This window comes from Neodiprion fabricii, chromosome 2 (genome assembly GCF_021155785.1).
Source record: "Neodiprion fabricii isolate iyNeoFabr1 chromosome 2, iyNeoFabr1.1, whole genome shotgun sequence".
Lineage (NCBI taxonomy): Eukaryota > Metazoa > Arthropoda > Insecta > Hymenoptera > Diprionidae > Neodiprion > Neodiprion fabricii.
In genome coordinates, this window is record NC_060240.1 from 21,827,977 (window position 1) to 21,854,750 (window position 26,774).

The 26,774-nt window shown below is 37.1% G+C and overlaps 1 protein-coding gene across 3 annotated transcripts in view; it reads left to right on the forward strand.

The window, feature by feature from the left end:
* LOC124175756 (nucleoredoxin-like) overlaps positions 1-26,356 on the forward strand; it is a 70,058-nt gene extending 43,702 nt beyond the window's left edge. The window contains exons 2-7 of one of the 3 annotated variants that reach the window (XM_046556250.1): positions 11,047-11,316; positions 15,871-15,971; positions 21,760-21,955; positions 23,251-23,341; positions 24,169-24,305; positions 25,622-26,356. In XM_046556250.1, coding sequence (XP_046412206.1) covers positions 11,047-11,316; positions 15,871-15,971; positions 21,760-21,955; positions 23,251-23,341; positions 24,169-24,305; positions 25,622-25,858 — 1,032 coding nt within the window. In that variant the 3' untranslated portion in view covers positions 25,859-26,356. The remainder of the gene's footprint in view (positions 1-11,046; positions 11,317-15,870; positions 15,972-21,759; positions 21,956-23,250; positions 23,342-24,168; positions 24,306-25,621) is intronic. The other 2 variants (XM_046556252.1, XM_046556251.1) reach the window with 2 other exon arrangements.
* Positions 26,357-26,774: the final 418 nt, after the last annotated feature.

A 26,774-nucleotide genomic window follows, 5' to 3' on the forward strand; every position in this document is an offset into this window, starting at 1 on the left:
TGGAACTAAATATTAGAATGTTACTTGTAAACAGTTCGTCGAACTAAGCGTTCTGTTATTGGAAGAGCACTGCATGGTTCGTATAACTGACTGTTAGTCAGCTGTCATAGCTGTACGTTGTTCAGCTCTCTCAGCTAAACAGCTTCGTTCGAAGAGCTAGACCAGAATTTTTCGGCTCCGCTCACAGCGCTTATTATTAAATAGTACAATTATATTGCTATTATTATTATTTTTCATCATTATTATCATTATTCATTCAGTGTCATTTACATATTTGAATGGACTATTTAAACAATTATCTATCAACTGTATTTAAATCATACTCATGAAATTTGAAGGTTATGAAATATGTCAACGCACCAGAGCACGGCGCAACTTACAGCTCTTAGAGCAAAACCATTCAGCTGTGAGAGCTGAACAACTTGCAGCTATCAGAGCTGACTAATATATAGTTGCTGTAACTACAAGATAGACCGTAGAGTGCGTATAGTTACTGGAGCTGTAGAATACAGCTCGCCGAACAGAATTTTTTTTTCCGTGTAGGACAAAAATCGACTACCCGCTAGAAAAAAATTATTATATATACAACAAGCTAATGGTGAAATTAGCTGACTTACATTATTGACATTCCTCGACACCTTAGATGCTATGAGTTTGGTGAACGAGGAGGAAGTGATGAAAGGAGGTCCATTCCAAGATGACCTAACTTAGAAGTTCAATTGTGATTCTATATGCACCAGTATTACATTCCACGATGGCCTAGATTAAAACTCCAGTTGGTTTCTATCTGACTATGCTTGAATCAGGATCATAGTGCAGGCGGGAAAATTTTAACACTTTAGAAAATTTTAGAAACTTACTCATCATCATTCAGATTATATTAGAGTAGAGACGGCTCAAATTCTGAATGCCGGTCATTCTATTGAAATTATTCTTTAATTATTAATTAAGGTTTAATTATTAATATTCATTCTTAGTGATGTGTATCATCTCTTTTATGAATTGCTTATGCCAATTTTTTTCTTTGTCTACTACCTCAATATTCTCGAAATCAAATGCATGACTTTCAGTGAGGGAGTGGAAGGCAAGAGTCGACCTGTCCGGGTCGTGAGACTTTACATCATAAGATTACCCATTCGTTTTTTTAAATGCTGTGCAGCTTGTCCAAAATAGCAGTTTTGATAGTCTTTACAATTAATTTTTTATACATTTTCAATTTTTTCTAACGTTGACGTATGAGATTTGAGAAGAGTGAATAGAGCGTTCATTTTGTTAAAAATGTCAAGCGTAACACTAAGGTCTCTTTCCCTAAAATGTGTTTGATACTATAAGACAATCCATCAACAAAAGGGGTAGACCCTGTGACAGTGTTGTTATTGTCTTTAGAATTGGCTGTATTCCCAAAGTTTATAGTATTATAAAATTTATACACCCTTTGTTTTTGGGATTCTGAAATTAGCTTCGGAGGATATCCATTTTATAGAAGAGTTGCTCTTATTAGTTTGAGATTACGCCTTCTGAACTTGCCATGAGATAATACGAAGCTACGATCAAATAACCCAATGGCTACACTTTTTTTATACTGACGTGGGCGATGAGATTCATAATTGATATGCCGACTCGACTACCTTACGAGGCGTCCTTATGAAACCAGTTAGTTATTACTTTCCAATTGTCATTAATGACCAACGTGTCTACAAAGCTGATCTGACCATGTTGTACGAGCTCTAACGTGAATTTGAGTCTTGGATGAAAGCTTTTAAATACATTTACCAAATCCTGGATATTGTCTTCACGTACGCAAGAAATGATATCATCAACGTACCTCTTGTAAAATGTTAAATCAAACGGAAGAGAACCAATGACAGTTTGCTTAAGATTTTTCATTACTAAATTTGCGACCACCGGACTAGTGGGTAAGTCCATGGCCACACCAAATATTTGTTTATAGAACGTATTATTGTAGTAAAAATAAGTGAAGTTGAGACAGATTTCAACTATTTGAATCCTTGAGTATAGCTTTGTACTTACAGGTCTGAGACTATTTATGCGCAATGATGGTTAATGCTAGCATTGTTGATATACTAGTATATAAAGAAGACACATCTAAAGATATCAATAATTAGTTTTACAGCATGCCAATTCCTTAAACTTTCTTGACAAGGGACCAAAACTTTTGGTTTTATCCGTGACGTTGGATAAAATGCTCACACAGAATTTTGCTAATTTATACGTGGATACACTTAAATGTATAGCAAACTTTATCGCCCATGAATTATTAAATTATTTATCATTATGTTTTAAATTTGAAGGGATCCTGTTCGAATATCAGGTAAATGGAGACACAAAATAAAAGGGAAATATTTATTGGACACAAGACTTATATCACTAAACACAGTCAGATTGGATACCAAAAATTCAATAGACTTTGACAAACCCAATCCAACACACCTAGAATTTATTTCATTTGTTATGTACAATAAATTTCGTATTCGCTTGACATCTCAGAAGTATACTTCTATAATCGACGCTTTGTGTCTATCCTTAACTGTCTTAATGTCCAATCAAACATTTTCAATTGTGTTTTTGTTTGAAAAACCTTAGTTACATGTTTTCTTTTCTTGTGATTGGACTGGTAACTTTCTGTATGTATGGATTTACGCTGTCGAATTCACTTTCACCTACAATGAGTGAATGAGCACCTAAGAGTGTAATTCTGCAAGGGAGCAGATAATCTGTCAGTCGCTATTCTGCTGAACGCTCCATGATACGACCAACCACCCCATATAAAAGCGCCACTTCTAGTCTGACCACAGCCGAGTTTGTTCAGCATTAAGTGTCACAATACCCGATATCTTGGTTGAATCACAGGTTGACACCGAGTACCCTCTGTTACTTTACCGCACCGAGTTCGTGCATTGTTTGTTCTAGCCGACCTGGTTCGTGCACTGTCGTTAACGCACCTAGTTCGTGCACTGTCGTCGACGCACCTAATTCGTGCGACCTTCTTGAGATCCTTTCCTGCACCTAGTTCGTGGACTCATCAAAGGCACCTAGTTCGTGCAACCTTCTTAAGATCCTTTCCTGCACCTAGTTCGTGCACTCATCCATGACACCTAGTTCGTGCAACCTTCTTGAGAGCATTGAATCCACACACTGTATGAATCCACACGCCTGGTTCGCGCTCTTTCCTCTACTAGTACTCGTTCGATTACACACATAAAACGCATTGTGTGTACTGTTTCCTTATAGCCTGGATATTCTCTACTTACATTGGAAAATAACCAACTTGTGTCTACATCTCTAGACAAACCTCCTCAACCAACAACGAACTAATACTATTTCTTTACTTCACAGATTCTTCCAATACCGACCTATTCCCGCTACGTTATAATACCACTCTTATTTTTCCAATTGCATTAATTGCCTTATCTTATGTCAGTTATTATAATTCTCTTTGCAATATATCTTTTATTCTCACAGACTCAATTTGGTCCTTCAACCGAGCCATCCGAGCCAATTCCTTCCCTTGTTTTCAAACAGTTTTCAACTTCAAATGTTCGAAAACCTTGATTGAACGAAATATTCCACATTTATCATCTCATTGTCAGGCACGAAAGCCAAACAAAATTTTAAAATAACTTGCAAAGACTTATTGGTTTCGTTGAAACGGTATATAAAATTATCAGACACACACAAGATGATCAGAGACGATCAGGAGTTGTACAAATTGATCCCTCACATGTAGAGATCGAGAGAGAGAGAGAGAGAGAGAGAGAGAGAGAGAGAGAGAGGGAGAAAGAAAAGAAGTTAATTTATGGAATTTATCTGCTACTGATTGGTCGTATTCATGAGACGGCGGAGAGTGGAAATCCACTTGCTACACAGTCCAAAAAGAAAAGAGGTCAGCTGCCGACGTTGATCATTCTCTTGCTACCTCGAGGACCACTTTAGACAAGTCGTTGTTTAATCTAATGTTTAAATAAATGGGAGTTCAAAGAGATATGAATCTGTAAACTAGATTCTTGGTGCAAATTACTTTCATCAGAATTCGCTATAATTTTATACTGCAAAATCATGTGAGAAAAAATATATAAAGCCTTCAGAAGTGAAATATCCTCGATGAAAAGGCTAATTGTTAACTGTTTCCAAAATTTAAAAAGAGCTCAACTTGTACAATGAATACTAACTATTGTGCTCGCATGCCGGCAACGGATACAACGTTTAAGTATATATGGGACGCACAGTCAGGTCGAAAAAGTGGCTTAAACAAAAATTTGATAAAACAAAGTCTTGGAAAGCATCTCTTAAACTAATCTAGTTACACATTACTGAAAACATTGGCGTGAGACGGGGTAAAAATTTAAAACGCTAAACTTTAATTCTAAAGACTTTATATTTTGGTGGCAAATTCAGAGAAATAATATTATACTGTGATTTCTCACTGAATTTTCCACTGGGAAAATCACACGGCTTGTCTAACTCTAATTAACGATAGCTCATTGTATTCGTGGTTGAATTCTCTATGGATCGTCTGATTATGAGTTAGATTTCAGGTAAAAATAAATTATTTACCGCTAAATCATAAGTTTACCATTTGTAAATTATGACGATTTTACAGATCGAATTTTTCCACGTATCAACGGGCTCAAGAGCAACTCTGTTTCAAACGGTTAGTATTTATTTGTGAATAGAGTGAGCTCTCGTCCAACAAATTCGAATCAAATTATATGGATTTCAACAGTGAAAAAAAAAGATGAATAATATGATTTCTCTGATGTTTTTGATAACAGAGTTTTTAAGTACAGTTGAAATTCAATGTTGAATTTTTTTCCGAATCACAGGGTCTTTTCTTTGATTGCATTTAACTTGATGGAGTAAGTTATACTGCTTATTGTTATACCTTTGTTTAATCATGTCACACTTTGACGACAAAGATGACACAACTGAGAAACAGTTATTGTCAGTACGAGCAAAACCAGAAAAATCAAACCATCAAAAGTTTAAAGGGGCAATTCATTGATATTCGAAGGAAACTATTAATATCAAAAAGTCCGTTCGCACCCTCTACAATGATCCGAATCAAAGTTGAAGTTGACCATAAGAACTCCATAGCAACCATAGCAACATTTCTGCTCTCTGGTGGCAAGCTTCGCAACTACACAAGTGTCATTTCACATGGCTATAGATTAGAATCTCGGCAATCGAAACGTAGTAAGGGGGTATTTTGGTCTAAAAATTTGGAGGGATCGATCAATTTTTTTTTTGCATATTATTATAGTTGCATCTTTTATGAATATTTATGCCCAAACCTGTTGACAAAATTTTCAAAAATGGAGGAAGTTATGCGCACTTGAGTGAAACAATTGTACGACCGTTTTATAGTCTCAATAGATTTATTGGCTTCAAGGCCAGAAAAATCGGCCTGTAAGGAATTTGCGATTGCGGTAGAAGGCTTCCCTTATGCCCAGGAATCGCTAATCAAAGGTAAGAAGAATTCCCATTCCAGCTCATACAAAAATAAGCCCCAAAACCAAGGTCAAAACATTAAACTTTACATAAATGCGTTTATCACAAAAAAACATTTTCATACTGGTTGACATAAAATCTCGAGTTCTATCCAACCCGTTGACTTAACATTTGGTATGAATTTTCAGTATACATCCCTCTATAACCCCTACCACGCGAAACTATCATATTATCACAACTGTTTAAAAGAATTGAAAAACATTCAAAAAAATGGGGGAAATATTAATTTTGTCTTCAAACAGTTGGTATTTTTGAGAATTCTTTTTCCCTTCTTAGTACGGGTTATAACGACATTCTTGTTAATCAAAAAAGCTCGTTGTTTTTCTGTTTCGGATCAATGGGAGCGTTCGAATCGTTTTAGCCACCTCAACCGGTTTTTTTGTCACGGTCGTGTTTAGAGACCCATACCTTTCTTAATTTCCATTTTTTTTTTCACAAAAATTTAACTGCAAGTTCTTTAAACACCAATGAAAATTCTATAAACAAATGGACGATGTAGAGCACGAAAAACACCCGAAACCCAGACCTCGAAACCAGAATATCACTTCAACTGACAATCCAGAATTTTTGAGTTATGTCACCTTTGTTGCCGCAGTGCGATGTTTTTGTTTTCACGTAATTTTTATTCGAGTGTACGCCCGATACATCTTTAATCTCTGGTTCAGTTCAAGCGTGCGCTTTGCTACCAACTCAACACCGAGTCGAAGCCCCTTTACTCGCATGATTTTTTCCTCACACCCTTCGAGCCTCCACAGCGGCGGTGAAGCGGTGGGCTCGCTGCTGCCCCAAAGCGAACTGGATCAAATGGGGTGGCGTTAATCACACGTACATACATTGACGAAGAATCGATCGTGCCTATGGCGACAGGATTGTACGTAACAAATAAAAATCCTACTGCGGTTCAAATGCTGGAGCGTTCCTGTGGCAACACATTTAATTTTAAAATATTGTATGCCAATAGGAATGCAAAGAAAATACACTTGTCAGCCATATTAGTTGATGAAAACAGTATACTTACAATCGTTACAATTTGTAGATGATAAATAATAAACTTTCAACTAAACAATAATTATATCATTGTTACCCAAATCCTTACTCACAATCAGACGATCTATGGGAAATTTGTTCACTAATTAAATGAGTGATTGGCAATCTGAATTAGCAAAGCAGTGCTGATTTTTTGGTAAAAAATGACAAAATAATATTATTTGCTGAAGTTGTTGCCATTACAAGGGTATTCCATTGAAAATTCTACATTTAAAATTTTTTTTCTATATCGCGGGAACTTATTTAATTATGTGTAACCAGATTAACTTGAATGAGACTTTCTTAGTTTTAGTTATTCCATACATCTTTAAATAACCGATAGTAAGCTAAAAAGTGTCTACATGGTTACCGCTTTAGCCAAAATGGCTGCCACCTGGCTGTGATGTTATAAATCTCAAATAATTAACCCGAAGGTAATGATAAAGTAATTGGAAGAGGTCAAGGCTTGTTTATAAAACCTAGAACTACAAGTGAATATAGCAAACAATGCAAGCCGTGATGAGTTAGGAAATCAATGTAATTCTCCGCAATACTCGGAACTTGTAGGTTATGAGTTAAACTTAAGTACGTTTTATTAATAAAAACAAACATACCTCTAATATGCAAAGTTTTTTTCTTCAACATAATGGGCGAAATATTTTACTTGATTTCTCGACGTCCAAGCTATTTGTTACGTAAACTATCTTGAATTTTTCACACACAATTCATGGGCATGTGGTCAGCGAGCAAAATAAGCCCAAAAACATTATTGAATCGGATAAAGCACACGTGAGATTAATCACAATTCAAAAATTCAAACGAGTACATTTTTTCTTACATTGCTGATATCTCAGCTTGTTTTATATAAAATTTCTCAGATTTATCTTCTCTTCTTTTGTACATACGGATTGAATTCCCAATGACTGCATGATTCGTTGTTTGTTAAACTCTAATGCGCATGCGCTACAATCCGAGAACGGCTGTTTGCCAGGGCGATCAACCGTCATAAATTAAGACGTGAGTTCGTTACTATGTATACAACCTTAAAAAATTTGACAGTCGTCGATGGTGAGCACAACTGCCGGCGACAATTGTCAACGTTTTGAGATTACATTTATGACGGTAGGTGGCCTAGACAAACAGTCACCTTCAGATCGTAGTGCGTGCGCATTAAATTTTAGCAGACAACGGATCATGTGGCCGTTAGGAATTCACTCTGTATATAAAACTCAACGTCTCTCTGCCTTTCTATATGTATATTCGTTCATAACTGCAGAACTATCGAGTAAATTTCGATTCTTTTTTTTCTGTGGATAGGTATAACGTCTGGATAGATTTTATGCTATATTTCGTTACGACCAGATTAACCTTAGGAGTACACGCCTATTTTTCCGATCACCGAATACACTTTGGGTTTGTGAGACCCTCTGCTTTTTTCCCGACCTACCATTTCAGAACTGCTCGTCCCATCGAATTGAAAAACTCCTTACATATAATTCAAATATTGTAGTCAATCCCCGCAGTTCAAATGCTTCTTCAGAAATATTAAATCGTTACGTCCTTCAGACATTAGATTCTTTTCCCACACTCTTACAGCTACCTTATACCCTGCATTCTCTTCTTATCATCACCTCACTGCCTCAGTTTTCATACCGCGTCAGCAGATTACTCCCTCTACTCCTGTACTGCAACAAGTCAGTCTCTTGCATACTCCCCCCCCCCCCCCCCCCCATATACTCACTCTCAAGTCATCTTCCATTCGGCCAACATCTAAATTTACCTCTCTTCCCTTTGTCCTCCTCTGCATCTTCTCACTGTACTCTCCATATCTTTGACAATAAATCATTTTGTATACTTAGACATTCAACTCCTCAATGAAAGTACCTCTCATTCCCTCTTATCCTTCGTACGTGCGCGTAGTCGACGAGTGACGAACCCGAAATAGGCCATAATAACATCACGGCTGGGTGTGGATGCGCTCATCGATAGCCGCTCGTCATGATCACAATCAACCACCCCGTAACAAAATCATCAGAAAACATTACTGAAAATTTTTATTTTTATGAAAAAATTGTTGCGGAGTAGAACGCGTAGATTTCGATGAGCGGCAACCGAAACCTACTCTGCGCCCAGCCTAAGTGTTATTTGACTATTTTAGGGTTCGTACATGCTGATTATGGACTTACATGCCGCTATTCCCAATGCAGGGAATGATTAAAAAAAGGAAGGAATCGGTTTCAAGGGAGGACGAAGATTTAAATGGTGCAGTTAATTTATCATTCATGACCAAGTAATTGATTTATAACAGTGGTCAGTGTGAAGGAGTCGGCTTGGGAGAAGTGTTTAGATTGGCATAGAGATATAATTAAGTGACTGGTGCGGAAGCTAGGATGAAAGTGATGAACTTATTGTTAGAGAAGGTAGAAGACTCATTGGTTGCAGTTCAGAGATTTACACGGATGACATTTTATTGGATGATAGATGTCTATCCTAAGAAGTTTTCAGTTTCCCCAAAGACGATTGTAAAACATACGACAATCAGCAGTAATAATTCGTACAGTAAATAACTCACTATGGTAAAATCGTGATCGTAGCGTCAAGTAATTTACTTACCATCGTGCCTTGGCAAATTCCTAACTTTAGGATGAATTGTACAGCAAGCATTAAAAATAAATAGTAATTGCGCTTGTTTTCGTTTACTAAATCCGTGTCTTATAGTAACATATACGAGTATATGGGTGATCCACGACACATAATATATATTTTGTAATGTAAGTTTTGCAAGGTTATATTTTTAACAATCTCCCCATTCGCCTCCTCGGTTAACTCAATCTGATAAACTTAGACCTAACCTTATATTCATTTATGCTTATCCATACGCTCGCAAGTCTGAACGCATACCAGTTACATATTTATGGTGTCAGCGCGGTTGCTTATATGCTACGCGGTCATAATTTGCAGCGCTCGCGTGAATATTCCACGCGTCTGCAGCCACCTACCGGCGTAGGCGAAATAAGCCCCGCGAAATTTAAATTTCTTTAAAGAAGTTAAACTGATGATGAAGTATTTACAATGTTTCTTAGCTTTGGACTTCCATTTTTTCCAGTTATAATTGGTGAATTGCACTGATTGAGAACACAGCCTACGTGAAACGTAAAACGCGACAACCTCGAGCACGTGGAGCCGTAAATAATTGCATCTTCGATGCTCAGCGACACTCGGCTAGCATCGGATGTACCCGGAAGTTTTCGGCGACGAATCCGTCATTCTCGCTGGTAATTTTATTATGTTTTGATCACGGTCTTACATACAGGTCTGGCAATGAAGCCAATTTTCTACAGAGCGGCGTGGTTCTCTTGCTGTCCGTGGTTTTTAGTGTTTGAAATAGCCATGTCGCAGCGCTGCTATCTAGGGATGAACGTGGGGTAGGGATGGTAGGGATGAAAATGTGCCAATAACAATATTATTATTACGTTGGCGCTGCATTGCGCACGCGTGGATTATCCATCTCTCGATCACAACGCTGCCCTGGCGGCCACAAAGTGAGATACATAACCGGCCGTGAAATGAACCACCCCCACTACCTTCGTTGCCAGACCTGTATGTAAGACCGTGGTTTTGATGCAGTCAGTCCAAAATGTATAACATGGTCTCTACCTTTTTCTCCGATATAGGATTTTTTCCAGTATTTTCAGGGACAAAGTTTTAATTCGCTAGTTCATTATTCCTATTTCTTTAGGATCATTTAATAATATGAATACCTCTTTCTATTACTCTTATTTTTACTATTCACTGATTACAATCGTTGACACCAGTTTAGTACTTGTTGTTCTGGTCAACTAGTAGAATGTAGAATTGAAATATTAGCTTTTACTGTTATTGTAACAAACATTGCGAAAAATGCCGATATGTCCCTAAAATGCCAGTAATTATAGGACTTTTTGCAACAATTTGTCTCTCCGTGTACCTGCTGTCTCTGTGAAGATAAGGAGAGGATTCAGGAAGTAAGGTGACTATAATATTGTGGGAAAGGAATATGAAGTCTGGAGGACGTAACAACAGGAAATTTTGTAAAAAAATGTCAATTTAAAATTATTTTTATATTTTGGGTAAAAATTTGAAAAAATTCAGGTAAAATAGTAGCAAAATCGAAACTTTGGGACAGGTTCTGACAGACGCTGTGTGTTCTCCGAGGGTTAATAGTTGTAGAGATACAATGATATTTGTGAGCCAAGTCAGAACGGGATGATATACTTATGTGAACTCTGACCTGATCCTCTTACAGATAGAGGAAAGTTATATTCAAGAGTCTTGTGAAGTTTTATCGTCAGGAGGTTTTGTCTCTATCATCATATTGTTGTGGGTCAATATTGCTGGGGTTCCTTTACAATATATTTTGTCGCGAGGTTAAAAGTTCTGGGATATTATCACGTGTAACCCTTCACAGACACGAAGCGTATGCTGATGATGATGTTTTTCGGCTTGTTTCAGACGCGGCTGACGAGGAGGTATCGCATAAAAGCGGACGTCCCGACTCTGATTCTGGTCGAGGGCGGGACGGGATCGGTCGTGACTCGCGGAGGCGTCGAACGTACCCTGGCAGACCCGACAGGCGCGAATTTTCCCTGGACGCCACCGCATCCCAAGGCCACCCTCGTCGACGGGCCCCTCTTGCCATGCGGAAGCCGAGACAACAAGGAGCCGATGCTACACGAGGAGCTCCGGCACTGCGTCAAGGGTGTGTACTTCAGTGCCCATTGGGTAAGTCGGAGTGGTGCTGATGGCAGGGCCGGGTTACACTTAGAATAGTTTCATTTTACGCGTGTACCTTAAATCCAAAGATTTCGTGAAAGCTTGAACGTGTATTTTCTATTGTCCAATTATTTTAAATGGGAAAATGTATGCATTTGCATATTCCGTAGGCAATATTTCATAACGTATGTAGAAATGTATTTTGACCTCCTTATTACATGTAGCAGAATGTTGGATATGTAGGTCTTTCGCAATAAAAACTCCATTTCTTGTGTCTCCGTTTCAACCGACTATGGGTCCTCCTCGGGGAATGGTTTATTAAATCATCTACATGAACAGAATTTTTTTTTAATACAACACTGCTGCTCACCATTTGGAATAGATCGTGTTAGAATTGGCAGGCATTTACTTAATTTTTTAACTGAAGCGGAGTACATTTAGCAATGAATCGATCCTTATGCTCGGACTAAGCTGCTTTGATAAACATGTTGATAGAATTACATGTGAAGATCAAACATGTCCGTCTGACATCTTTATTTTCAGAAAAATCTCCCCTGAAAAGGGAGATGACAGCATTTTGAATGATAGGTATTTTGCATATAAACCGCCATGTAATTCCAGTTCGTGCAATGTATTTTCAATAACGTTGACTAGCTAGGTTTAGCAAATATCTTAAATCCTGCAGTGTTTTGTCGTGGGAAACTGTTCCTGGAGTACAGATATACTTGCACTGCATGTACCTATTGTACGATTATTCTCGTACCGTCGAATGATGATGTACCTATAGCCTGACGAGAGACTCTGCATCAACGACAAAACATAATCGGAAAAACTGCAGTGTCTCTTCAAGAATAATAACACAGGTCTGGAACCAAAAAATTCCACAGGTTTTTTCCATCACGTCAAGTTTTTTCTTAACTCGTGTTTGTGCAAACATCTTGTATTTTGCAAGAATACTGTACGTGATGAAGGGAAATGGAAGTTATTTTGGATTCGAAAACATAATATTTATCAAAAACATCCCGTACCGCTGAAAAAAAACAAAATTTAAATATTTACGGTGCATGTCCTAATTATGAGGAAGGTACCTAAATGATACTGTTATTTCATGGGGGGTGGGGATAAAAAACGTGAATTGTCGATTGATAGAAGGACCAGAGTATCAAATTTTCAGAGCCTTATTCATAAAATTTGAAAATGTACAAAATCCAAGTATAGTAAACTTTAAATATGGAAAATCGAAATACAGAATGACAAAATACAGAAAGGTCAAAACATAGAAGGGCAAAATCGAGAATCTGTCAACGACTTTAAGAGGAATTCTGACGATTCTACAATTCGGTATTCTATGTTCCAACCTTTCCATTCTTTTACTTGTCCATACTTCTACTTTCAACATTTTTAAATTCTATAAGTTAAGTTTTCGCTTCTTTAAAAATTCGATATTGCGCCTCTTCAATTTTTTGATCCTTCTACATTTTTACCCCTACCCATTCACGGGCACAAAATATCCAAGTCTTAATTTGGTTCTTACCTGAGATCTGCTCGATCGATGTAGACAGCTGGGGGAGCAAGAAGAGATTTGGCTTAGCTCAATACCAGCTGCGTTTAATCACGGGAACAGATGTATGGGGAAAAAAATATCGAATGCCGCTAGGACTTGGCATAGGGTCAAGAATAAATGAATTTCATCCGCCTACACGGATTCAACCGTGAAAGCCTTGATGCAATTCGACTCCCTGGGTTTCCTCCAATCGTATTTCAAGCAGTCGCAGTCTACATACATGCGTGCATGTAGAATTTAGTTGACTTTCAAAGATTTGCCCGTGGCAGGTTCCAACAAATGCAGATGAATATGTACCTTCGACTGATCGAATCAGATCGACTGTGGCTTCTCTGAAAGTGACTTCGTTCTTTAGGGAAATATCTGAAACCCCTAAAAATGTTTTGCCGATCGGATGATGACGAAGATCGTTAAAAGGATGTTTAAATTGAATTGAACTGATATAGGCAGTGTGTGAGGAGACTAGCTACGTCCCTGGTTACTATATACAGCCTTGCTCTCTTACCATGCACGATGACAACAAACGTTACTATGGATACGCTGACCTAGACACACGTGTTTCATATACATGGTTGATGGAAAGCAATGCAAAAACAAAGAGCATATATTAGTGTGATACGTGATGATACTATTCGACAAGCAAAAATCAGCAAGCTTACAATGTCCAGAGAAAATTAACTAGTATACAATAACAGTCTAAGAGATTAGTAGCAATAGAAAAAAAAAAATAAGCAAAGAGTAATAAAGATCGAAAATATACGGTTCGTGTACGACAATTGTAAGAAAAGATCGACAGAAGTTAATAACTTCAAGAGTAGGCGATATTTTAGATTGATTCTATAATCATCGAACGGAACAGTAAAACTGCGAAGATTTGGATAATACAGTGATTCTTACTTAACTAACGATTTTATTACGGTAAACTAGATAAGATATTGTTGAGAAAAATTATTGATATTAGAAAGTATTCATGAATTTTTAAGTAATTTGAATTGCGACATCGAGAATTAAGAAGTTGTCTGACAGACGATACGGTACATTCGTGATTTAGTGAACTTAATCATTAACGGTGGTTTTACGTAGAAATCTAGATCGTGGTACTTTTGCGGTAGGGAGTGGGTTGCGATAGTTAAAAAATTCGCTATGGAAAAGAGAATTGATGATAGATACGAGAAGAAAAGATATTACAGTTACTCTCTACGATTTTGTTACCGATACTACAAACTAGATTAATCTACGGCCACAGTTATGTTAGGGATTTCCGATGTTTTAGGGTAAACTAACTCACTTATTATAGACAAGGTATCAGCGATAAATCAAAGTATGAGAAAGATAATTATCAGATATAGAAATTATACTTAAGCGTAAGTGTAAGCAAGAAAACTGTAAGCGTGAGAGACTTTAAGAGAAGCTGCGATATTAGACAAGGCACTACGATTTTCAGTGACAAATTGCGGTATCAGCGAGAAAAAATTGGCAGGCTGGACACAAGAAATGCAATAAAGATAAGACAGCAGAAATTAGGTAAGAGCATTCACAAGATCAAGTGCTAAAGTGCAGAGAGAAAAGAAGAGAGTTAAGGTACCAATTTTTACTTAAATCATTCGAGAATCAACTACACCTCAGGTCTAAAGTTAACAGAAGTTACGTTAAAATTAAGAGAACTAGCCAGTCACGAAGTCACTTTCGATAAAGAGAATATTAAGCTATTCGAACTCGTGGTTCGTTGGTAGTCAAGCTACGTTAAAGAAAAGAAATAGCAAAGATATGTTTCAAGTAAATTCGCGGTTTCACAAGAACGAGAACAACCTTACCTTCAGAAACACAAGCGAAGAGACGGTAGTGAAGAGAAGTTAAGTTACGATAGAAAACAGAGAACAAGATACTGTTACACCGGTACAGAATAAGAAAGAACGCTGACAAACGAGGCACATGTGACGTCGATTCTGATGTTTGGTAAATTGGGGTGAGTGGATCGTCGTCGATCCTGACAATCTCGCTGACTGTCGTTACGTCACGTTATCCTTCATCTTCGGTAATTAGTTCAATTGGTCACGTGTCTGCTTTTGGATTCCTCTTTGTGCAACACTTCGTGGTTGTGGTAAGATAAGGTGCGTGAAGGGGACGAGGTGTGGTGCGCTCATTGTCAGTGGAAGATCCTGCTCCGACGTCTCGTTGCTAGTACTCCTCGTACAGTCGGGTACTTCCGAATGACATTAGCACAGGGTCGTCACTGGGTGCCGGTAGTCAAAGGATGATCGATTTCTTGTTTCCCGCGCACTTCTGGTTCCACCAGAATAGCTTTCATCACAGCGTAACTCTACCTTCCGGGTTTTAGGCATTACGTCCGTGGTCCACCAGAATGGCTTCCTCATCACGTCGTCACCTTTTAGCTAACTGCGTCGTCGCAAAGTAGGTCGTGTAGTAGTCCAGCACCAGGACGGTAAGTCGTCGATAAGAGGAGGCACTACTGTAATTTTACGAACGATCCTGAACGTCGTCAACTAGGCATCTAGCGGCAGTACGGTATTTTTGCAACAATTCGGAACCCAACTAAGAAATCTTCCCCTTCCGGAAGTTGTCCCATGTTTTCGATTACTGACTATGTACGTAGAGTCAAGACAGGCTTTTATTCTCGCACTGGTCCAGGTTTTACAGCGGCTATAGTCCTCGTCGTCCCTCGTGGCGACAGTGATCCTCGTTGGCGGTATGTTGCGGTAGTTGTCCTCATTGACAGTATTCGTAGCTTGTGTCTGCATACACGTTATATAGATAAGAGAGGAAACTGAAGAAAATTAACTTAAGTAGTTAGCTTAACTTAACGTGGGTTGTGAGTTGGTTTTTCCGTAATATTGGGGTAACACGTGTCCCGGAAGGGTTGTAGCAGTATTACGCATCAAGATATGCGTCAGGTAACCCTTGTAACAGTTTTGCCTGAAAAAAAGTGTTACAAGTTCCATAGTTAATTAATACATTGTTGTTTTTTCTTGCATTTCTAGTGTCCCCCGTGTAAAGCCTTCACCCCACAACTGGTCGATTCATATCAGAAAATTCGAGAACGAGGGCACAATTTCGAAGTTATTTTTGTCAGCTCTGATCGGTGAGTATCTATTTTATCATGTAACCTAATTGAGAAAACAAGACCTGGAAAAATGGTCATGGAGGGCACAGGAATACTTCCAAACATAAAATTTGTACGAATAAGAAGTTTCTTCTCTTCAAGCACTGTGTATATGGAGGTCTATAATGTGTAGATGTTGTGTTTACCCTTTTGAATCCTTGCTTCCGATGAGAAGCCACGTAAGACAAGCAAAGCCATCTAATGAATGATATGCGGGTGTGCAAATCATTTTTTTTCGAGAAGAATATTGTTGAAAGAATGTAAATTCGAAAAATTGGTGATTTCGAAAAATTAACGACGGAGCCAGAAATCGAATTCGAACAAATTCGAACTCACTGGTGATGAGAGAAATTAACGACACAGAGTCAGGGCGGCTAGGTGGTCTAGTGGAGTAAGGCTCCGGTCAAGCATCTCTAGACGTCAGGTTCGATTGCTGGCTCCGTGGTTAATTTTTCGAAATCACCAATTTTTCGAATTTACATTCTTTCATAAAATTTATATCTTGAGGAATACCTGATTTTTTTTTGTTTGATCCTATGTGCTTTCCCTAGTGCTGGTATCATTTTTACGGCACAGCATTCGTACTTACGTGATTCAAAAAGCTCTCGAACTGTAAAATACAGTCTCAGAATCTCTATCAGTCCTCATAGCAGCCACAGAACTTTTTTTTTTTCCAAGATTGTTTCGCGTGGTTGAGGTTATTTTTTCTGCGAATTCCACTCTCGAAAACATTTATCTAGCAAAACCAAAGAAAGTATAAGACATTGTCAGTAAATTGGCAAATTACAAGCGCCAGTGCAGGACTTCACCTGAAAATGTAAAAAAAACTTTGAGACTTTCTAGAAGCGACCCTTTTATTGTATTCAGAAGAAGCGGTTTTAAGCTGGTTGTGAGCCAGCTCTCGACTTCCTGTTTTCACATTGCAAGTTCCAAGTTCACAGAACAAAAAATATATTAAATCTAATTTGAATTTTGCACCACAAATTCAGAGTCATGAGCTACGATTCAAAAACCTTCAGATGCCATATTACATGAAAATACGAGGTTTCTTTTTTGTATTTGAACCACTATAATGGATCCACTGTTACAAATTTAGTCTAACCTTGAATTCGTTATCGGTGACTCAAGAAACCTCTTCCACTAAATTTTACTAAATTCCGAGTGTTTTTAGATTTTTTCCCACCATATTGGATTCGCCATTGTGGATTTCGCAAATGTAACCTCAAATTCGTGATCGGTGATCCAACAAACCTACGAGTACCAATTTTCAGTAAAATCCAAACGTTACCAGTTTTTTACGACATATTGAGTACGTCAAATTTAATTTTGCAAATCTGACTTTAGATTCGTGATCAGCGACCCAAATAATTTTGGGCTACCAATTTTCACACAAATCTGTTCATCCATTCTCAAGATATCATCATTTTTATTGTATTTTTTGGAATATTGTTATTTAAATAATTGAAAAGGTACTGGACCAAACAAAGCCAAAATTTCATCAGTTCTAAGTTTGGAAAAGCCGCGTCGATTGAGATCAAGATCGTTGAAATCTGGAAAATCGTCCTCGAGATATCAACGAACAAAAAAATTGATCACAAATAAGTAATAAAAACGAAAAGTTTAAAAAGGGAAAAGCATCGAAAAATCCCGGAATTTGGTATAAAGGCACTTGATACTTTATTGCATTGCACTTTCAAAATGTACATTCAAAAACACACAACTTAAAAAAAAAAAAATTAAAATTGATTGTAGTTGCAAAAAATTTTAAACGTTTAAAAAAAAAACCAGAATAATTTACAATAATTTATTATTCATGAACGATTTGATGAAAAGTCTTGAAAGCATCAAGGAACCTGTTCCAACAGAATGCAGAAAGATATCCAACTTTCAGCCAAATCGAAAATATCAATTCTTGCGGTAGGTTGGGTTAGTGTGGACCATTTACAACAAACTACGATTTGTTTATACAGTGATTCATTATACTTATATCTTTATTTCATATGTATATATACTTATTTTGAATAACTGATGGTTCTACTGTGCCGTTCCTAATTTGGAATGTTTATTGGTAGATATGTTTTCAAACAATGCACAGTAAAATTGAAATCAGTTTCGAAGTGTCAGCATTTTTATCATTTATGTAGTCTTGCATTACTGATCGCTAATAAATACCGGACACAGATATTTTACCTATTTCGGTTATTTGCCATAGAAAACCTTTTCTCATTTAGTACAGTGATTTTTTCTTAGGGCTAACCGGTCGTAAACAGTAAATAAAAGCATTATAAAAAGTGTTGCAAAGTGTTGGCTGAAAAAATTTACTGTAATTATAAAAAATGGACTCATGATGCGTGCCCAGATATTCTTGAGTGTATCGGCAAATATATTTATCATTGTGACCTCTGCAAATTTTCATGATTTTATCATTACTTGCTCTGTTCGTACTACCAGTGCCGGATACTAGGTGCCACTGTTGTGACAGAACACCGTTTACTACTGATAATTATAGTACATAATCTAAACTCACATATTGCGGTGTGGTCTTGATACGTGAGTGCGCGTTTCGACTGGAGATTATAATATATTGTACAACAAGGAGGCAAACCCAGTCTTTTTGGGCTGAGCGTAAGTTTGCAATGTGAGTCGTACGTGAGCCGAAGACGAATATTAAAAATACGCGATGCGGAAAGACCGTTGCTTCCTTGTTGCATAAAATCTTTTATACAGGGTGTCCCTAAATTGCCTTCCACGGACTAGCCAGCATGATACCTCGTTAAAATCCAACCGAGAATTTTTTTTTCGGAAGATCGTCCGATGCATAGTTTTTGAATTATAAGCGATAGCGCTAGGCCAATCAGAGTGCACCATTTCATCTAGATTTGCCGCCACGGAAATTGCTGTTTTGTTCGCCTGGGTGAATTATTATTATTCGTTTACGAATTAAATATCGGCACCTCCCCTCTTTCGCTGCTGTAACCCTCATGCTTGAGGATGCGCTTCTGTTAACACACACAAGTGTGCGCCCATGGATGTGCGGCAGGCAGCGTGTGCCGCGGCAACAATACCGAGGTCAGCGCTCGAGAAGGGGTACAACAGGGAGAGAGGGGAGGTGCCGATATTTAATTCGTAAACGAATAATAATAATTCACCGAGACGAACAAAACAGCAATTTCCGTGGCGGCAAATCTAGATGAAATGGTGCACTCTGATTGGCCTAGCGCTATCGCTTATAATTCAAAAACTATGCATCGGACGATCTTCCGGAAAAGAAATTCTCGGTCGGATTTTAACGAGGTATCATGCTGGCTAGTCCGTGGGAGGCAATTTAGGGACACCCTGTATAAGAAAATTATGTTTTTGCACGAAAGACGAAATTGGGGTTGGGGTTACGTAATCTCAGATTTGTCGGCGATAGCGCATGCGCGCAGTTCAGAAAAGTCCACTTCTAACTCCTAGGACTTGAAAGTGGTATTTTCTGCACTCCGCGCATGCGCATTCAGACACTCACTCGATTGTCATAGAAATGGATACTTTGTGTACGGAACACAGGCATGGAAAGCCGCGTAAAACATACTTGCGTTGTGTAAGGGTATGTTACGCATGTTTTCACGAAGCACGAAGTTGAGGTTACGGTCGTATAATATCAGATTTGTTCGCGACAGCTCCTGCACGCAGTTCAAAAACGATCACTTTTAACTGGTAGAACTTGAAAATGTTCTTTTACCCATTCGGAGATTCACTCGACCTTCATAAAAACGGATACTTCATGTACGGAACACAAGCATGGAAAAACACATAAAACATGCTCGCATTATATAAATATATTTTATTTTGAGTCACGGCCAGGCTATAAAGATAAGCTACGTTAGCGAAAAAGCTCCGTTCGGGGCGCGATAGCCGAATGATAGTTCATTGATTTTCCATAAAAGTATAGGAGAAAAGGCGGGAGATTCTCTGCCGGTCCGGCATCCACGCATAAAATCTACACCGGGTTGCCTTGAATACAGCGAATGCGTAGACGGTGGACTATGGCGGTTGTACACCTTGCGCCACGTTGCCGGAGGATCAATATTTCTCCGCTCTCCTCTCGTCCCACGTCACACTCATTACCGTCAAAAGATACGACTGCAAAGGAACGTTTAAGTTTTCCTTTTCTCCGCGGCATCCATTATCCAGGCAGGCAAAAAGCTAGAATAGGGAGGGTCTATTTCTACTTGAGAATTTCTTCCTCTTTCATCTGCAGGCATAAAAGTATCGTGACCCGATTTTCATGTGGATACATCTTTAAGAATGAATGAGATCACCCGTTCGAATTAAAATTTAGAAACAGAGAAGAAATGGTTAAAAATCTTCGGCTATTTCAGTTGCGCAGTTGATAATAAACGCGAATGAAACGACATCCTTATACCTTGTAATAGAAATAAATCCAAGGAAATTCGAATTATACCACAAACGAGGATAACCACAATTTGGGAACGGGTTTCATGACAGAATCAAAGATTTCCTGAAATTTTTTTTTTCAAATAGTTGTCCTTACAGTTGATGAAAAATATGGGGAATTCTATGCGAATCCGACCAACGTCTGACTCTTGCCATTTTTGATTTCGTTAAAAATTTGTTATGCAATTTACCCAACTATGAAACAGTACCTTGAATTTTTTCAGATTTTTAATTCTACCTATTAAATATTCATAAATATTCAAAGTGATTTTGAAAACGACCATTTATAAAATTCTCAAAAAAATCTCCTGAACCGTATTTGCTATTCCGAACGTTTCAATACCGAACCCATGATAAGCCAATTTTCTTTCTGTCTTTTCAACACTTTTTTTGATCAACTGAATCATTGTTGTACACGGTCTAAGAATTCCCAAAAAAAATTCTTGAAACTTTCATTTTTCACATCGAACATTTCTAGGTTTATTTCTATAATGGAGTGATTTGAAATATAAAAGTTTTCAACATTTTTGGAAATTCTGAAACCGTTTAAAATTGTGTTATAGTTGATAAAAGAAATCGAAAGTACTCGTTAAAAAAAATTCAATAAAAATCGGCCCACCATGGGCCCAGTCCAAAGATGTTCGGAATAGAAAATACAGTTTCTAAGAATTTCAAAATGGCCGTTCTCAAAATTATTTTAAATATTTATAAATAATTAACCACTCGAATAAAAAATTTAAAAAAAAATTCGGGGCGCTGTTTCAGAGTTGGAATAATTGCATAAAATTTCTGGTACAAAGTCGAAAATGGTTGATGGTTAGACGTTGGTCGGGTTCGCATTGAATTCCCCATATAATATTCGTGTAAGTGTGGTACGACGTGTTCATCACAATCACATTTGAGCCTTATAAGTTGGGACTACATTATGATTCAAAATTTCTCAAATGCTGTTCCAACAATTTCTGAGGTTCTGATCAGTAAACAAAATGAGCCCAAAAGCATAAAAATCGGATGAAACAGACCAGAATTTAATAATTTACAAACTGTTAATTACGAACGTTTTCTTAGATGGTTGATGTCTTAGCTTGTTTTGTTCGAAATTCCTCGGATTCATTCATGTTACACAGTAGAGACATTATTTTGTTCGTGTTGATGATAATTAGCACGAATAACATTGCTGGAGATTTTTTAAACAGTTTTTTCTCTTCTCCAAATTTTTTATTTTGACGGTGGGATTCGTTCATTTTTGAAAAATGCCGCACATTTAACGTAATCCTTGTACGCAGAGGAAATGCATGGGCAATTTATTATAACTTGTTTACTTCAGAAGCGAAGAATCTTACAACACGTATACAGAGACGATGCCCTGGTTGAGGATACCGTTTTCGCAAGAAGAAAGACGACGGAAACTCGCCCGCGCTTTTGACGTCCAGGCAATACCAACCCTCGTGATTTTGGATCAACGTGACAATATTATCACTTTGGAAGGTCGTACCGAGTTGCTCGAAGATCCGGAAGCTTGGGTAAGGTTTGAGGTCGAATAAGTGCGGCTGAATTACACCTCTTCGAAATGATTACGCAACTCAACAAAAAAAAGCATACTTTTTGTTGCTCTCATTTTTTCGAAGAATTGTATCAATTGATGATCATATTAGATTGGCTCTAGTTTTTATGTTATTGTAGTATTGTATGGCGGGGAATTGTTTCTAATATAATCATGATTTTATTCGTAAATTCTTTGTTTTCAAACACCAAAATTTACGGAAAAAATTAGGGCAGCAAAATATACATTTTTTTTTTTTTGTCAAGCCGTATAATATTTTTTTGATAAACTTTTGTAATCAAAAAAATCTAACTTTTCGTCTAAATATTGCTTTTTTGAGTCGTAACTCGTATATGAAAACGTCGACAAAATAAGTAACTGGAGACAATTTCCAAAAACGCTCACTTCCAGGGTTGTTGACATCAAACCTTACTAACAATTGTAAGACCACTGAAATATCAAGGGTGGCAGAAGCCACTGTTGACCAGTGTTATAACACGTAGCATATAATCGTTTGATCCACCTGGTCTAAAAATCAACTTGCTGTATGTATAGAAAAAAATTGCCCAGTGTTGTACGAATTGATGATTTAGGTGATTCTTTTATCAGAGGATTTTGAAAAGAATGAACTCAGGTTAAAATGCTAATCAGGTTAAAATGCAGTGATCACCAGAGGGAATAATCGTCTTATGAGGTGTAACTTCTTATGGGAAATTATACAAAAACAAGAACACTAGGAGCGAATCAGCAGATGTGACGTCATCACATTCAAATTTACTGACGCAAATGTGAAACCATCTAGCTATTTCCGGTGCCATCTACAGGAGACGTCTGAAACTCTGTCGATCCGTCCCCTCGCCTCTCGCAATTGTTTCAGCCGCCAAACTGTTAGTTGTGACTTTTTCTTTGAAAGCCAAATTCTTACAGGGCTATTGTTTTGACGTATAAGTCGTGAAAATCCCACTTTAACAACGGATCAAACGTATAGTCTACGTTGTAAAGGATATCGGAACAGTAATTTCAAAAAAAATGAAAGAAGTGCAATTGAAGGTAATCGAATTGACCGAAATTTAACTAATGTCCCAACTGAGAAACAAACAACAGCAAATTTCGACTATACTGTAGTCGAACAAGATCACATTATTGAACTGATACTTCACTTACATTTTTGTAACCTGTGGTTCATCGCTATTTTTTTTTTTTTTTTTCGGTTTCGTCAGAGATTTTGGCCGGACTATTTGTTTAATAAGTTCTGAGCGTACTTTTATTTTTCAGAATTTTCCATGGGCGAGCCGACTGGTTAATATTTTAACGGAAAAATACATGACGACTCTTCACCGCGCTCCAGCAATCATCCTCTTTGTAGGTATGTAAATCACTTCTTGCGTAGCAAATAGGACTGTCCCATTAATCGATTAGTCGTTGACTACGATTAATAGCTCCTACAATTAGTCGATTGTGCGATAAATCGACAGTTGGCTAAATTTGTCCGTTAGACTTGTTAAGCAGTATGGTAGCAGTTCCTGCTTCAGAATCACAAGCCTCAGCCAGATACCGGTTACATAGATTAATTATTTGGATGAAAAAATTCACATGATAATTACACAAATCACGATTATTCTGGCGAGCAATGACACCGCCAATTCCGATTCTTCTAAAATTCGTAATACACGTCAATATCCGTAAATTTCATTGATAATGACAGAAAACTGATATCAGATACTTCAGTTTTTTAATACTTCCTAAAAGAAAAAATTATTGAATTGACCTAATATGGCGATCAAATATGCCGAAAGAAAGGTTTTGTTACTGTTTTTCATCGAATCAGATATCATTTGGTTGAATCGAAAAAACATATCTTTTCATCATATTTGATAACCATATTTGATAAATTCAAGGACAACAAAGATACAAGAACTGTCATATTTTTTATCCGTTATTTTGAATTTTGTAAATATAAAAGATACCTGGAAAATTTGGTATAGTTACAGAATTTTAATATCGAAAATTAGTAGCAACTATGCCTGTGTTTTCAGCCCGATATTGACAGTTTCAAATTCTCGAGAACCTTTGCGACTGATACGACGAGACCGAAGAGAAAACCTGCGAGCGCCTCAAACAAAACCCTGATCAAAGATACGCTCAAAGTGAATTTTAACATTCTGATTACCTTGTTCGTCGCTTTTTTTGTAGAAGCTGATGACTGCGAAATACAATTCGGAGAGACTGTTTTGCTTCCGGCAGCGGAAACCTACCGACGTGATCATCCCGATTACGATCCTACCTATGACGACCTGGATGATCACCTTCAATTCTTCATAGCGTTAGACGTGAGTTGGAATCCAATAATTCATCATTCAGATAGGTATAGTTGTTACACTCACAATCCGATAGCGAAACATCCAGTCCCAACTTCACATGACGTGGACAACAAGAGTACGTAGTATAGTAAATATGTTGGAAGACTAGATGTATACATTTTTCCATCTGGAAAACAAATAACACTATAGAACAAATTGAATACTTTTTTTCACTGGGTTTACCGTATGTAATTATGATTTCTCAACTTAAAATCAATTGAAGTTTATACATAAAATTGTCATATCGCGGCAGGTTTCATAATGAAAAATATTTATTGATCCTTTTTACATTATATAAATACGCGACAGAAAACTTTATTTTTCATTTAACGACTTATATTTTTTGAACGAATTGTCTTGATTTTCAATTACAATCTTTAAATAAGCTTCATAACACTTCTCAAGCAGTGAGGAATTCAGGTTTTTTCACTTTTAGGAGTAACTCGACCACAAACATAGCAAAATGCGTTGGGAGAATTAACACAAACGCGCGGCGTTTTGTAGATTTATCAGCAACCTAAATGTTTTGATGTCTTTTGCGCACAGCAGAGATATATTTTTTATGACTATAACCCTCAAACAAGTGTCACGAAGAACCAAAAACGTAAAATTTGACACTTTTACATTTTGAGCACGTTTTGAGAGGTGATTTCTAAATACTTTGTTTTTTTTTCGAGATATTGGTGAATTTTTTAATGTTGCACGGTGTAAGGTAACAAATAACGTCAATTATAAACGTTTACTCTAAAAGAAACGGGAATTTGAAAAACCATTTTAAAGACTTATAAATAAGCGTCAAACCCATGAATTATATTCTGAATTCTTAATGTTTCAAACTTGAAGGAGGTAAAATCAAGATTTGTAAGAACTGCTTGTTGCGATTTTACTCAGCGTCCAATAACGCTTGACAAGTGGGGAGTTCTGAAAATAATTGCGTAGTCGAAATTAAATTACGTGCGTGCAGTCAACGGTGGTTAATTGCACGCATTCAACTTTTCAGGAATCCCAGTTTCTTTACAAATGATAAATGAGGGAAAAAATTATAATTTGGACTAATTGGAGATTTTAACTACAGATTGCAGTTGCAACGTGAAATTTAATTCTTCTCAAATAATATAAATAACATAATCTTCAATTCTTGGGGTCCAACATTTTTCAATTTCTTAGTTGCCACGTTGTTATAATGGCAATTTTAACTTGAGATGAAACATGTGGGTATAAATCGCAATAATAATGAATGCTGTGATTTCTAAACTGGCAATACTGATTTAAATCTTGTTCTGAAGTTTCAGTGCGATACTTCCGAGATTCTGCGAGAGTTTATTGGCCTGGAAGATGCTGTGCCACTGTTAACCGCAGTTGACATTCCCCGAGGCATTTATACAGTTATGGAAGATGGAGCAGAAATCACAGTAGACTCAGTACAGCAATTCGTCGAAGGTTTCTTGAACGATAAACTACCAACAAACGAAATCACTGCCGTCCATAACCCCATCGCAGAATCAGACCAGATCTCAACATAAGTAATAATCAACAAACAACAGCTGCAAAGGATAAACTAGAACCCTGACTTCGTCAACACTAATTTCCATCAATAAGGTGCCGGTCTACCTGGATGCTTATGCAAGAGTGTATTTTATGAAAGGTGGGAGCAGCCCCTGGAGCGAATGATTTCTATGATATTCTACGGAAACACGAAAAAATAGAAAGTTGTAAAAAGTCATTGTTGTTTTTTTTTTTTTTTTTTTTTTTTTTTGTAGATTTTTCTTAGAAATACTTGAAAATTACGATTATATAGAATTATCTACAAGAAAATACAAAATTAACTCGAAAACATTGAAAAGAAATTTGGTGAATGTTTGTAAAAAAAAGTACGAACTTTCACGAATTTTTATAATAATCAATAGTTTTTTTTTTTTACTAAAAATAAACTGGACCCGCTAGCCGTAAGAATGAAAATAAAACTGCATGAACTCTTCCGGCAATATAGGATTTTATACGAAAATATACAATGTAATTAAAAAGAGAGTACAAGTATTAAGGAAATCTGTAACTCAAAAACGAAGAAATGTTCATAAAATATTGTAAACAATACCAGATTCTAGAAATGACTTTTGTTAATGTTTCAAATCTCTACGAGCAGATATCTCCGATGAAAATAATTTCCACGCCAAACTTCAATAAAGTGCAGTGTGTTGAAAATTATAGGGAATATTCGAAATCGTAAGAAATCGTCCAAAAGCGTGAAAATTGTGGAAAATCGTCGAAAATCGTAGGTTTTGCATGGACGTTTTATTCATTTATATTTGAATTTACAAGTTTATACGAAAAATTATAAAAATATACAATTTTCTCTAAAAGATGATTACAATTTTCAACACGGATGAAATGCATTTTTTTGCTGTAAAAAATCGTCGAATTTCGTAAAAATTTACCCAT